At 45.2% G+C, this 15,698-nt stretch overlaps 2 protein-coding genes across 3 annotated transcripts in view; one reads left to right on the plus strand and one right to left on the minus strand.

The window, feature by feature from the left end:
• The window catches only part of LOC126532056 (protein turtle homolog B-like), a 345,557-nt gene extending 341,431 nt beyond the window's left edge, over positions 1-4,126 (plus strand). For both annotated transcript variants that reach the window (XM_050179750.3, XM_055070964.2), the window contains exon 14: positions 1,124-4,126. The gene's annotated coding sequence lies outside the window, so the exon portion shown is untranslated. The remainder of the gene's footprint in view (positions 1-1,123) is intronic.
• Positions 4,127-5,721: 1,595 nt separating this feature from the next.
• On the minus strand, positions 5,722-9,982 carry LOC126531085 (acetylcholinesterase-1-like). Its single transcript, XM_050178476.2, has 2 exons — positions 8,311-9,982; positions 5,722-6,270 (listed from the first exon to the last, which is right to left on the minus strand). Exons 1-2 carry the CDS (start codon positions 9,972-9,974, stop codon positions 6,120-6,122), a joined length of 1,815 nt encoding a protein of 604 aa, XP_050034433.1. The 5' UTR covers positions 9,975-9,982; the 3' UTR covers positions 5,722-6,119.
• Positions 9,983-15,698: the final 5,716 nt, after the last annotated feature.

The following is a 15,698-nucleotide window of genomic DNA, read 5'->3' on the forward strand; positions in this document are numbered from 1 at the left end:
TTATCCTCATTACAAAATGAGCATGCCTCAAACGATATAAGCATGTTTGTCACATAAGCGCCGAAGTACCCCTTCATATAGTAGTGCGCTCTCTCAGATTTGTAGCCCATCTCACCCCGCTAAAGAAAAGCTTGCTGATATAATGACACAACACGACTCAATGCCGAGAACTTCTTGACTGTAGCGCTTCCTAACCCTAAATAGGGTTATAATATCAGTGAGCATAGTTGTGCTCGACTCATCACTTGTTAGTCTTTGCACAGCAGCAATGGGCCGTGCTGCTAGTGCTATAAGGGAAAATGAAGGCCATACGCCAGGCGATGGGTCGGTGACTCTAGCATAGCGCTGCTGAGCACAAGGTCGCGGGTTCGGTTTCCAGCCACGGCGGCCGCATTCTGATACAGGCAGAATACAAAAATGCTCATATCCCATGTTTCGGGTGCAAGATAGATGACCCCAAATGGTCAAAATTCATCCCGAGCCCTCCAACATGGTGTCCCTCATAACCCAGTGTGCAGTTTTGGAACGCTAAACCCTGTGATCTAGGTGTTTATCCACAAATATATGCCTTAACTGCTAGACCACATTAGACAGACACGGCCACTCGAAATGGCCGTTGTGTTTCGAGGAGGCTTAGTTACTAAAAAGGAGGGGTTTGCACAATCATGTAAGCGCGCTTGCCCACACATCTTGCTTGACCCGCACTAGATAGCGGACGCCACCTTAGAAGTAGAAACGCACGAGCCTGTGCCACTATCTGTGCCATCATCTCTTTCTTACTACATCCTTCCCGTCAGCGAGCCAACCTCGGATTAGTAGTCCCGGGAGCTGAAGGTCGGCCATCTTGTGTAGGGCAACGTGATAATGTGGAAAAGCTTAATTCCAGTATTTCGTGTATCTCCTAAATAAATGAAACAGGAAGTTGTGATCGCCATCATCGTTGTTCTGCTTGACGACGACTATACTATTGTTGATGGTCATGATGATGAGAATGTGGATGACGATGATATTGATCACCGTACCTTCGCTGTATTAAGACACTCTCACTTTAAAGACGCAGTGAGTATATTGCACTTCGGTGTATAAGGGCTCACAATGCTCTACGAATTTATCCATCTTCCAGAAGACCCACTACTGGAACGTGCGGCGCTTCTTCATCGGGATCTGATGCGATGCTCAACTAGGTCAGTGTCATCACAAGTGCGACACATATGACTCCGCGATGAGCGACGAAGGAGTCCTCGCAACGTTTGCTGCGGGTAAACTCTACCCCAACCTAAAGGTCTGGGACATCATATGACCGATCTGAACAAGAGACGTGCGAGAGAATGGTGCTCTCAAGGAAGTGCGGGATGCCATGTTTTCACTCAGTGGACTCGAAAAGATCGACACGTACACTGTGCGGAGACGCGTGATTTTGCTTGAATGCTTCACATTGGGTGACTGTGGCCAAGTGCTTTCTGTCCACATCCAAGCTGCTCAAAGCTGCCTGTTATAAAATGCGAGAAGGAACTCGGAGCCAATGCTCTCTCCTAGAAGCACTGCAGTAAGTACGTAGAAAATGTGCTGTGTCGAAAGTACAGAAAAAGGTGTGCATGAAACAGAAAACAAATAAATTAAATTTTGTTCTACAGGGTCACATAAAGAAAGGATTCAAGGAGCGCAAAATAAGTACGGTGGCTACTATGGCTCTGATACTTCTCGAATATAATCTAATGCACTTAATCGCTGCATGACACAACTAGTCACTGATCCATTTTGTGTGTTCTAGGTTTGCATTGCGAAAAGGACAATGCAAATGCAGTTTCTAGCACCTTGGATGTGCTCAAGTACTTGTGCCTTCTTTACAGTGCGAACGTGTGACCGTTTCTCACGACTGCGCTGCAAGTCGTTGTGTGTACGCGCATGACACAACTAGTCAACTTTCATTGTATATACTTGAAAATGTTTTATCCGAAAAATAATGTGTAATAACGAAGATTCTATGTGTATATTTATACAATCACATCGCTTGGTCATCATACACTGATCAAAATATTTCATCTGTCCTTGATAATGTCTCTCGTTCATTGAAATAATTCTGATACCTTGCATTCCGACTTTCTTCGCTATTTTTCCCCCAAGGCAGCGAGTTGTAATTAACAACTGCACACATACTTCAACTTGCTCAGGTCAAGACATAAATTGTTCTGCAGTATTTTGCCATTCCACGACTAAAAGTTTTGTCATGTGCTTGGTACAGTTAGAATGATTCATTCATAGACTGTAACACAATATCTATCTTATTTTTGTTTCAGCAAAAAAGAAACATGTAACAAACAATGCAATAAGGTGCACTGTCTTTCATTTCAGCTTTTGTTCACCTTTGAATGCTAGCAGTTTTCAAGCAACTCTAGTCATATTTTATTACTATTTTGCAGCACTTATACTAGAAAACAGGCCAAATAAGCTTACGATTTGTTAAAAGCAACTAACTTATGTGGACAAAGCAATTCTGAGGATATTCTTTAATAAGAGGGAATATAGTTAAGCATAATGCAAAATAAGTATTTGATACATTTTCCACCATTTTGTCTATACGGAGTATGTGCAGTATTTGAATGAAAATGTATTACTGAATGAAACATGATGAAACAGAAAATACATGACCAGGTTAGAAGCAGTTTGTGCTCTCTACATACATATTATACATAGTAAACACATGCCAAAGGCCCGTAACATTACTTGCTCACTGATTTCATGTGGTCCATCATTCGTTACTGCGTAAATATAACCGAGATATTGTACATTTTAAGTCTGAGGGTAGGAACCTACTTTTCTGATATCTGAGTAAAGGACATGAAGAAATAAAGGCAGATCTGTCAGTTCAGAAGCAGTATAAATGGCACATGACGATGCACTTGACACCTAGAAAGAAGCTCAGAATATTAACTTTTATTACAGTGATTGGTCATTTGTTTGCTGCATAAATAAGGTTCAGTAATTTAGCATAGAATTGCACAACTGAACAATGTTATTGTGCCGAAGTTTCGAAAGTAGTCCTCCAGACAGCTGTGCAAATCCTAATGCAAAGTATGTTAACAAATGATGTTGCAACATATCATGCTTGTGAAATTTTGCTGAGACAAGCACTGTATTGTTTCTTTTACTTTGATTATTTGTTGCCCCTCCAAAGCAATCTTAATTGATTGCTTTGATTCAGCTCTTGTGACTGTTAGTGTTTACTGCATGTGCTTTATGATGTTTCTTTTGATCTGTGCAGTTGCAACTGGAATATTTATTTAAAACTGCCCTCTGAAATGCATGTACAGTGATATTCTTGTTCTGTTGTTTTAGACTCTAGATCATCTTCTCAGGGTTCGTTTACTTTCTGTTACAGCTTAGCTGTTCAGCCTTAAGATTAGCATGGTACCATATTCATAAAGCCCCTGCATAAAATATAATTTTTATTAATGGTCTGACCATAAATTGGCACTTCGAATAGTTCTTGTTTCAGGCAAGTATGCAATCAGAATGAAACTGTACCAGCAAACAAAATACCTTGTAAATAACTTCATACCCTGCTGACCATGGCATTACTGGAAAGAGCTAGGGTTGTGCCTACATAACTAGCCATTTCCAGTCATGCATTCATTTCTACCTTCCTTCTGTAGCGTTAAATGGTGCATAACATTTTCACCCTGTCAGTGTATGAATACGCTGAGGCTGTCGGATGACGTGAAAAAGCCGTTGCTCACACTATTTAAGGAGCATTCCTGTGAGTATGTGAACTGCACGCTTATTTACCAAGGTTTTCTTCTAAATTATTTGCTATGTGCTTCGACTGTGTTTTTGTCATGTGATACAACTCACAAGTGCCTATTTACAGCGAGATGACAGCAGAGAGAAATGTATAATTCCTCCTGAAAACATTCAACGTCAATGGCGGGTACCTGGAGGTACCGTGGGTGAAGTTGCTTACATCGAGTAATCTTCACAAATTATTGTGCATAGTGTAAGATATAAATGAAACAGTAGGTCTGCTTTTTTTTACACTGTTTCTCTAAGTGTTACATATAGGCTGTGTGCATTAAAATGAGAGGTTATGAATCTCCTGCAAATAAACTATAGTTTTTTTATGTGTTCAGAGTTTCTGTTCATCACATCACAATTGCTGTAATATAATAACATATAATCAATTATTTTTGGGTAAGTATAACAAGAATAGATTAATTATGTATCATCTTGCAAGAGTGAATGGCGCAGAAAAGTACCATTCAGGTTCTCCTTGCTGGTCCAACTTTGCCACTCGCGAAAGGAAAAATTGTCATCAACTCGAATGTAGCACAATGTTACAAATAAAATCTTATACGTTTTTTTTTTCAGAAAGAAAGCTTCACAATTGAGGAAAAATTCGTCCTGGTCTTAGATTCAAACCCTGCACTAACGCATTTGAGGGGCGGTCGCTCTACCACCTGAGCTAACCAGGAGGGTAGCAAATCGCAGCGCAAATGCGAATTGCGAACTCGAAGTCCAAAGACACTGAATAGGGCAAATCAGTTGTCGGTTAATTCGCCTTCGTGCTGTGACCTGCTAGCCTCCCGGGTAGCTCAGATGGTAGAGTGGGCGTCCCGCAAAAGAACGTAAGCAATTCGATAATGACACCACTGAGGAGCATTACTGAGTCAAAAACATAACGAGCCGTTGCTTCATAGGCAGTTGCAAATGTATGACGAAGAGCAAAAGACACTGATCTTGAATAAATTTAGAAGCGGAAAGTTTCAGCAGCTTGGAATACATTTCTAGCCCCGCATCTAGTACAAATTAAGCGCCGTATACGCAGCTCGCATCTTTTGGACAAGTAGTAATAAGATCCGTAAGCGCTCGCATCTGCAGTGAAGCTGTGGCCAAAGCTTCGTGTCGTCCACGCAGTCAGCGTCTACGATATCCGCTGAAGCAAAGGTTTGCTGAGCCGCATCACTGCCACGCATATGCATTGTAAACAAGGAGGCAACGGAAGCAGTTGAGGCAAGTAGTGGACGCGACACCACAAGCCAATAGCTCTTTGCCACAGCACGAATGGCCAGTTAAGGCCCTGGGTGTGTGCAAAGGGGCATGCGGCACTAGGTATGTTTTCAGTGGAGAACTCGGGGCACGTGGGTATATGGGCAAATGGGAATATGACGTGCCTCCGGAAACTCTGCGCATGCGCAGGCAGTCTCCCCACCGCTCCTCCTCCACTTTCCTCCTCGTGAGTTCTTCTTTCATCTACCGCAGCGCTCCGCGTTCACTTTAACCTTTCACTGCATTCGTTCGCTCGGGGTTACGCATCGGCATACAACGCCGAGGCACGCCGAGGCATGCCAACGCTCAACGCAAGAACGGGCGCCTATGAGATGCGCTCTGAAAAATTCTGTAAGCATCAAGGAACGCTTCGCTTATCGCCGATTCACCGCATACACGTGAAATTAATTTTTTTTTTTCTGACACTCGCTCTGGCTGACATCAAAGTGTTCCAGTCACCTTAAGAGCTTTAAAGCTCTACAGGCATTCGCTACAATGGCGAAGAGCCTGTCAAGCAGAATTCAATAGAGAAAGTCACTGGGTTCGTGTTTTAGTGATCTCTTCCGCCTTAAGACAATGTTGTCGAAGTAAAATTTTCAAAAACATCTTATGTCCCGAACAAACAACAAAAAATGCACAAGATGTCAAGCATGCTAGTGAAGTAAAAGTGGGAGAGGGGCAGCTTCATTAAGATATATTTGTACCGTCGTCTGAAATTCCCAAAGATTCCATGCTGTACGGCGTTGTCTTGGCGCAGGACTCCGCTCGGCTTGTCTGCCGCCGTCGACGATTCGCAGCCTTGAATTCATTGCAAATTTCTTAGAATCCTTTGAGGAGCTCATTTCTTCTTCGTTGATGTGACTGTATTCACCGCCTGAACATTCTGATGCCGACTGCACTGGGGACGGAGGACGAACACGAGGTTTAAGTACACGCAGCAGAAGACAGTAGTGGCAGAATTTTACAGCACGTGCACCGCCTTGTTGCTCTGCCGCGTACACACCCCGAGAAATGTTACAATACCCGACATGCGAGCGGTCTCTTTGAAATTCGCCGTAGGTTCGCCTTGGCACAGCTTAAACACTTCTGGGGTAATACCTCCTCCAAAAGTCGCACCGAATGAATGGGTCCTGCTTTCTTGACACGTCGCCAGAGTCCACTTCCAAATAATCGGGAGTCGTTGACGTGTACTGTGGCCAGTCGATCTCGTCGGTAGGCTTGGGTATGCTGCGAGTGGGAAACAAAGTCTAACTTAGTGAATTCTTAAAAGGAGCTATAAACCAATTGCTTCAGTAGGTAATCCCACCGCATACTATACTTATGCTTTTCAAGATTTCAAGTATGTCGTGTTTCACTTCGCCTAAAATGAGCAACAAGGTTTTCTAGTCTCTCTTTCTTCAGGCAGGAACGAGCCACTGGATATCTCGCAGCACATTTTGTCCCATGGATATAAAACAAAGCAGCGCGTATACTTATGTTGACGTATTATGGCGCTACCGACTGCTTGTGGCGCCGTGCGTAATTGTAGATGAAGAACATAAAATTTTTCAGCTACGTATTGGGCTCACAAGATCATATGTGCTCCAAGAATGCGAAAACATGAGAAAATACTCGGGCGTGACGCCGAAACATGAAGGTGTTCATGGCACATCGTGATGCTAGGCGACGTTGTCTGTGAAGGCTTTTCAAGATTTCAAATGATAATTCATCAAATAGCACGTGCGCTTAAGCTTGAGACATTCAGTTTGTATTCTGGGTAACGAATTGTACGTTATATTAAAGTATGCCTTTGTATAATAATTAATGTGACAGTCTATATTATATCAAGGAGAAGCAGCTTAAACTACGCGTGCTGCAGAGAGTATAATATTCAGTTGCATTCAAGATTTCAAGTTAGATAATTAATTTTTTGTAGCGAGTAGTCTCTTTCTAAGTCGCTTTGTTGTAGAAAGACGTTTAATCGGACAGCTCATGCCAATTTAACCTATGCTCGAGTATGTGCTTATTCGTCTAGTTGAAGGCGTGTAACAGTATGCTCCGGAACTCTTGCTCGCTCAAGCAATCTAACATAATCATGTCGCTCGTCTAATGCTTTAGATTGTGCTTACAAATAAATAATACAAGTAAAAAGGCAGGACAGAAAGCAGGTTTTTCGCGTTGTTTATCTACAACTACAAGTTAAGCAGCACAAAATAGTGCATTGTATAGTAAAGAAAATAGCAAAAATGCGATGTACAGCATTAGCTGAGGTCAAATTAGTTCCTTTAGTTCCTCCCGAATAAGTTATTTGGTTTAGATTTCGAGATGAAATGCTTATCAGAAAGGATATGCACGTTTTAAAAAGTATAAAGAGATAAAAAAAAACTCTGGTGGTTAATGTTGCCGGTTGATGATAGTGAAGAGGAAGAAACTCAAAGATAACAGCCACCAGACAATAAATGTAGCTTAAAAAATTTTTAAAAATGCAGCTACATTGGTAACCGTTTCTCTCTTATCGTAAATCGCGCTATAAGCTGGATGACAATGACATCTCAGATACGCACGTGTTGCATGACTGCGGTGGTTTAGCATTATTATCACGATGCGCCGATACTTATCTACATTAGCCCCTCGTCCTTTGCTATTGCAACAGACTTCGCCTATTTTAAGGGTAACAAGTTCAGCTCATCATCATCATCGTTATTATCATCATAATTACTAGCTTTAACTTGTTTTATATTATATGTAAGGTTGAAAGCCTCTCTCAGTGATCTCCAATTAGTCTTGTCGTTGCAAAGCGCATAACCATTTCAGTTAATACTTATCAGGTTTGCAAAAGAATGCAGTGCGAATTGCTAACTAAAACAGTAATACATTCTACCACATAGTCTGAATACATATTTCCCAAGATTAGTGTTAGGCACAAGATATTTAGAAAATGGGTGCGCTTTGAGTTCTGCCTCGAATTATTACTATCAAGGTGTCCTCTAAAGGCGGTAAATAAAATTTGTTCAGTAAGCTTCTGTTAATTAGTCGACGAATTCGTGGTTACCATGTAATAACGTGCGCCACCACGAAATTTTCGATTCGAAAAGCATTTTCGCAATCTTTATTGTTCTACGTTTTGTCATAACTTCGTTGTAATACCAATTTAACGTTGGCAGTGCTGATCGTTTTCAACTCGAAGCGTGAAAACATGTTTCTCTCTAACTTAAACCTCACAAACACACCAACATGTTTGGTCTAGTTGTTGTAATGTTAGAACGGCAAAATGTGCAACTAACTTACCCAGTCTTAATGAAAGATGTCAGTGTTTCCACCATCATCCTGCTGACAGCCACGTCCTTTGAAGAAAACTTGGTGGGATGCCTCAAAGGAACTCCAAACAAAAAGGGGACATCATCAAAATGAGTGGTCCCAAACCATGCTGGCCAGCGGCTGAACGTCGGCCGGTAGCTGAACTTGTAAAAGAAAGACTTCATTGGCCTGTCTCCGTAGGATTCCGCAAAGAACACTGCTGGACAGTTGATGAAGACGTCGCCCAGAGCCTGAGCCAACGCAGCTCTGACAGAACCAGCGCGGTCGTCGGTGCTGTTCCCAAAGTAGAATTGGGCCACTTCGTCTCTAGCCGACCTTGGAAAAAGGAATAGGACATCGTTCAACACGCGCGTAGCCGATTCCTTAGACACTTCGGATGACGAAGACTTGGCGTCAAACAGCGTCCTCTGGAAAGCCATTCCCTGAGAGTATCCGGACTCGGCGGTGACGCCGACCAGGACGTCCACAGGAAGAACGTGCCCACGAGCGACGGCCGTGACCGGGTCCATGGGGACCAACTCGTCTCGGTCCCTGGGCCAGAATGTGTAGTACGCTTGCTTGAATATCTCGCTTTCGGCTCTGGCTATGGTCTTCGCTTTGGCATCACGGAGGCAGCGAGCGACTACGGGAGCCGTCCTCACCGAGTTTGAATCGCTACAAGCCAGGGCGCTTGTCAACATGAGCGCCCGCACGTAGCTGGAGCTCGTACTCAGTGGATCTACAAGCCAGTTTGGAGCGCCGCCAATGAGAATAGCGCGCCGAATGAGCCGTCGACTGAGGGGTGAGGTGAGATGCAAACCGACCGACGTAGCTCCTGCGTCCTGACCGGCTAAGGTTATTGCCTTCGGGTCGCCGCCGAAGTATTGAACGTTGCTTCGTAGCCAGCGGAGAGCTAAATGCTGATCGTAAAGCCCCATGTTTCCCGGAATGTCCGACACGTTGAGACTTAAGAAGCCGAACGCGCCGAGCCTGTAGTTGAGCGTCACGACTACGATGTCGCCCGACGCGGCCAGCGTGCCACCGTTGTAGACGTCCATAGTGGAAGAACCGCCCCGGAATCCGCCTCCATGAAGCCAGACAAGAACGGGCTTCAGAGGACACGTGGCGTTGTTATCCCGCTCTTTGCACTCGGTCACCCAAACATTCAGGTAGAGGCAATCTTCGGAGCTGATGCCATCGTCGACTTGAAACCAGGGTAAGTCCTGCAGAGCACCATTGAGCTGCATGCACGGTGGCTTGAACTCAGTGGCGAGAACCATCCTGTCCTTCTGCTTGGCTCGCACGGGCCTGGAAAAGCGCAGGTGACCCACGGGGGGCTCTGCGTACGGAACGCCGAGGTACGCCTTCACCGTCTTGCCCAGGTGTGTCTGCGTCACGCCGTGCAGGGCTGCGGTCTTCGTTGCCACGAAGTCCCCGGAGTTCGCGTCCCCCGATGAAACCAGCAAATTCGCAGTTGTGAAGGCGCAGTACAGAAACGTGGTGGAGCCCCGCATATTGCAGAAACGGACGAGTGACGTCCTGCTGAGCACGGCCACGTGCGTTTTGCTTTGCTCACGTTTGAAACCGAAAGAGGGGCGGCTGCGCTCGAGGCCGCGAACTCTCCGCCGCCACCGACGACTCACCGGTGTGCGCATTCGGGGCAGCAAAACGAGCGCAAGTGCCTTATCGTTTCTGCGGTTCACCACTCTTTGAAACGTGGTTGGACGTCGCTCGACTGGAACGCCCACGTACGGAGTACGCTCGCCAAGGCGCTGTCTCCGGCAATCTGCAATTCAATCGGGAGAAGAAGGATGGAGCGAAAATAACATTCGCTCGCCTGCGACCATTCCGCCAAACAGCAAGCGTGCGTTTAGAGCCACAACGCTTCTTTAGCGCGGGTAGCTTTGCTATGAAAGGAATGTTTTATTCTTGGTTGTTTCTTTTTCGGTGCATTAACGTACTGAAAAGGTTCTGAAGCGCTGATTTTGGTGCACTGAAAGTAATGACTCTTCCACGCACTACTTTTCCCCGAAATGACTTCACTCTCAGCGCCGGAATAAGTTGACATAGCTGTGCTTGCTGGACCGCTAAACAAACTTTTGTCCTGCCGTTATCACTTACTCTAATCGGTAATAATTCAGGGACTAAAATACTGCCACGGTGCATTCTGCCACCGAATGCTATGTATTGGTCCGTCCCACCTTCTTGTTTTGTCCGTTACAAGGCAACAACCTTAGTAACCTAGAGGGAGCCTTATGACTCAACCTCGAGGGTGAAAATTAGGTGAACGTTTATTGGCTACAAAGACTCAGAATCTTGGAAAGCGCGATATACCCAGCACAACAAAATTTGCTTGCTTGTTTCATGCGATACAGCAGATATATTTAGCTTTCATTAATGGGCTGCTCTAATCTGATTTTCGCCCAGCGGCGATTATAGAGCGTATAGAGCAGCGTGGAACATATGCCAGAGCCCGTGGTCAATTTCAGTGTATTGCAAGTCATTTGAAAGCAACTGCAAAAAGAGCTAAAGGATCTTCAATTAGTTTAAACACAAGCCTCAAATATTTTAAGCAGTTTATTAGTTTAGTCTAGAGAAGTGCGTGCGTGTGCGGGGAGGGGGGAGGGAGTGACATCAATAATATATTTTCTTTTTGTTTCTTTGTTTACCGTAACAGCAACAGTTGTGTAAATTTTAGGAATGAGTGTAGTTGCAAGAGCTCCCCCGAGTCTCTGCCACATTTGTCTTGAGCTCAAATTGTGAAGCTGTACTGCGTTTGAAAACCTTTCGTTCCACTTGAAGCTGGTAGCCAGCTCACTGCTCCGTCAGGCGCTTCCTACTTGCTTTTCTTTCTTGATGTTCAACATCTTTTCTTTACGCGAAAAGTAAATGTTTTTGTTTAGTCAGCTACTTTCCGGACAGTTCGGTCGCCAAGTGTCAAACAAGTACGGGCGGCATACGTTGGCAGTTTCTCCAAGAAATTATTAATGAACTATTTCTTGAAGGTTTCAGTTAGCGTGGAATTTATTTTGACTGCTGAATGGCTGTGGTGTTGCGCTGCTGAGCGCGAGGTTGCGGGTTCGACACCCTCCACGGCTGAATATGAGGGCTGATGAGACCTGAATACAAAAACGTTTGGGTGCCTGAAGTCGGTGCATCTCCAAAAATCACAGGTGGTCAAAATTAATCCAGAGTCTCCCATTTTATCACACCTCGTGATAAGGTTGTGACTTTGGCATGTGAAATCGCGGGACTTAATTTAATTTCCAGAAAAATAATTTATGATTCATTGTTGGAAGTGCTATTTTCTACTCGCCTCTATCATACACCTCGTGTGCAGTTGCGTTATTAGGATGTGCTTAGGCGAGTCCAGCATATCTGAATTCTTCCACGAAAGAGGGTTCTTTAAAAGGCACTGATCAAAACTTCCTGTTGGTTGGAGGCACCATAGTTAAAAGTATGCTTAGAAGCACCGTTGTTAGAAGCAAGCCGCCGTTTTTTTCCATGGTCAACAAATTGCCCTCTGTGTACTCGGCCAGATACAATCGACCACTGTTTCGTAGATTGCCGAGAATCTGTTCTCTTGTGACATCATACAAAGAAGAATAAAAATATGCGAATTCGAAGCACTGCGAATCTGTTTAGGTATTTTTTTCATTGGTGTTCTGGAGGAACGATGCTCTTTATTTTTTTAGACCATTTGTATAAGCACATGACAAGTTGGACACATTTCAGACTCACTCCAACATGCGGATCCCAAGCATAACGACGACGGAATGACGATGGAACGACCACGATGGCATAAACACAATACTATGACAGCATGAAAACGACTCTATGGGCGACCAAGGAATATCGACGCCAGAGTGACGATGACAAAACAATGACGATACGACGACAATGCAAGAACGATGACGACAATGTGATGACGTAACAACGACGACGGTATGGTGATGCCGTACGGCAGAATGGTGAATGCATGACTACGACAGAGTGACGAAGACGGCATAACAATGAACGCATGGCGACGACGCGGTGACAACGACGGAACGATGACGACGGCATAGCAAAGAACGGTTGATGGTGATGAGAATGATGGCGACGAAATGACGACGAATGCATGTTTGTGTTGTAACTCACGTCCATGCTTACGTAATAAGTAGGTCCTCTGCCACCTCATTTTGCAACTGTAGTTTGCCGTATACCTGGGTCCGATCGCACCCACCCATTCTGCGCACCACAGTGGTAGATATGTGTTAATTCTACCCGCAAAAATAGGCGCACCAGCTATGCTTCTTTACATGACACGTGATAGTAAACTGGCGTTGTGGAATTCGATGACTTCCACGAATAGTCTCCTACATTCCCTGGCTCCTGCTTTGGCTACCAAGGCTGCCGCCTGGGCTACCGAAGTGTGAAGTAACTCTTGTACCAGCTTTTGGCAAGTCATTTGATGAGCCGACAGCCCTACCTGTGACACTTGCAGCTTCTACGAAACTACATCACGCTTTCTGTGCATCTGCACACTTTATATAACGGAGAGGCAGGAGCTGTGTACCACGTTATAGGCAGTGGACAGCCGGCCACTGTCAGAGCAAGAAATACTTGTACAGACAGTAGATCGCAATGGACGTATGCGCTAAATCCAACCAGTGCTATAGTTCACTACCTGTGGTGTGCGGGCATACGAGATAGGCTGTGATAGCGACGTTTGCCGCTTCATTTCCTTGCGCTGATTCCCATTTCTTTACTCGTCTTTCTCTTTTCATATCTCTTTAAAGAAGCCTACTCGTATGTCGTGCGGCATTGCTCTGAGCATGGGTGCACTCCAATCTATGAAGACACCACCATAATTTCCGCGCATACAAATCAGACCACGAGGGAGATTATTGAGGCCTACGATATCATAAAAAAGGGATTACGTTGTGTATGCATGCCATCGTTAAATTTGTATGACAGTGTACTTGAATTTTTAAACCGCCTCATAGTGTACCTTTAGATTACTGGATTTGGCGTTTTTGCCTGCGCACTGATACTGATGCCATCGATGGGAGAGCACGTGGCTATGGGTTGTAGTACATAAGTTTGCGTATGCCTTCGAACAACGTTGTTAGTTCAGGGCTGTCCTGTGTGCCTTCTGTCTTCGTCGTCTTGCGCTGCCCCTTCAAGATGTAACAAGAACAATTTTCGGCCTTACCTTATGTTGACCCACGATCGAGGTAAACTAGCTAATTAGAGTCAGAAAGCGGGTGGGAAAACGGGTGGTAAGCTCTAGTTTTACATCTACCCGTACCGTAGCCTCGTTGTCACTGTTCCCTTTTTTATTCAATGGCATGGGCCCACGAAACCAGGAATTAATACGATAATGTTAAGACGCATAATCATTTTGTTTTATTTAAAATGCTCAATTACAAAGGTTCTCGTTCTCAAGAGCTGTTTTATCATCAACCAGCGGACCACCATCACGATTGGTTGGAACCAGCACTTAAAAAAATAACTCAGTGCCCCTCCACTCTGCGAAGAAGGATGACCAGTGAAGCTGTGTATGTGGGCCCCTTAATGACGAACTGCCCTTCCACAGCGGGTCGGCCCGGCATTGCACTACCTTCGGGATCGGTCCACGTATCGGGAGTGCTTAACGCCTGCTTCACCTCCGCCGCGGGTCGGGTCATTACCCCCTGAACAGCTTTCAAGCCTGCGCCCAAAATTTTGACGTCATATCCGGCAGGTTGACACTTCCAGAAGCCGCAACGTCAGCGGCATGAATTTAGCCTCGTTCTTTCACGCTCCTGGCAGCGCGCAGACCGGTTGGTTGGAGCGGTGTGGTCGCATTTATCGTTTCCCTTTGTTGTTTTGCAGCAATTTTGTTTCCGTGCGCGATGTGCAGTGGGTGCTAAAATGCCAAGTAAGTGTTGTGTGCCGGGATGCGCCGGCAACTACGATACGGGGAAGAGGATACAGGTGTTTTCTTTCCCTAAAGACGACGACACTTTCAAGAATGGCGCTCTTTGGCCATACCTGGCCCTTGCGCCAATTAAAACCACACATTCATTCACTTTCAAGAAGTGGCTACACGCCATTCCTAGGAAGGACTTCGTACCCACTGCGTACACTAAGGTAAGAATTCTTGATAATCCTGTTGTGTGCTCCTAGCTGCTCGTACTTGTTAAGCCCTTTTACTGTGATACTTCCGAAGCCCAGATAGATTTATTGTGCCCGCATGGACAGTGAACACGCCTAAACAAAGGGGAGAGCATTATGTTATTTTAATAAGGGGCCTCTCAGACGTTTACGAGACGTTTGTACGTTGCTGCAGGTTTGCGCGGATCATTTCCACGCTTCATGCATCGAGAGCACGACTTCATACACGGATACAAGAACAGGAAACGTTTTTACAGTTGCACTGCCAGTACCGTGGTTGTGCCGTAAATCTGTGCCTACAGTTTTTTCCGGCTGTCCTTCGTACCTTTCAGCACCAGGCAACCGCACGAAAGGAGCACCTGATGCCGAAAGGAGCCGATTAGAAGCTTCCCAACTGGCCCGTGGTTTCGAAGAGTCACTGGCTTCGCATGAAGTGGAGCAGGAGAGAGACCATTTTTCGTCCCTCGAAGAACTCAAGGCGCGCATACAAGTGGCATCAGTGTCGGTGAAGTGGACTGTGACCTACAAAGAAAAGTGCGCGATGTTGTTGAACATCACCGACGATCTGGAACCTTGGCTGAAGGCGTCATTGACGGTGTTCGAAAATGTTCAAGTACTTGCCTGCTATCAAGACGCCGCGATGAAGAACCTTAGTAACGCTGTTGTACCGGACGCAGTTCGCAAAGTAAGCTCCTTGTTGGAGAGAGAGAGAAAGAGCAAATGATAAATGAAAGGTAGGGAGCTTAACCAGGACTGAGCCCGGTTGGCTACCCTACACTGGGGAAAGGGAAAAGGGGACGGAAAGATTAATTGAAGAAGAGGAAGTCCATTGGGGATATCGTTCGGTCACTCAGTCCGGATCGTAGACGCTGACTCAATCCGGTAGCTTTCAAATATCGCTGCAGTGCTTTTGTGGCCTTTTGTAGCTGCGATATACGAGGCCATGGTCCCAAGATCTTATTCAAGGTGAACGGTTTTTTATCTAACTGGTTGATAGCTGTGCAGAGGTCATGCCTTTCATTTGCAAAAGGTGGGCAGTAGCACAGTAGATGTTTTATAGTTTCCTCAACAGCGCAAGCATTGCACTCGGCGCTATCAGCCATTCCAATCAAAAACGTGTATGCATTGGTGAATGCGACGCCCAAGCGTAAGCGGTACAGCATTGTTTCCTCATTACGCGGAAGCCCTGGTAACAGCCGCAGTTGCATAGATGTATCGAGGGAATGCAATCGATGTTG

Source organism: Dermacentor andersoni, chromosome 5, assembly GCF_023375885.2.
Source record: "Dermacentor andersoni chromosome 5, qqDerAnde1_hic_scaffold, whole genome shotgun sequence".
Taxonomy (NCBI): Eukaryota; Metazoa; Arthropoda; class Arachnida; order Ixodida; family Ixodidae; genus Dermacentor; species Dermacentor andersoni.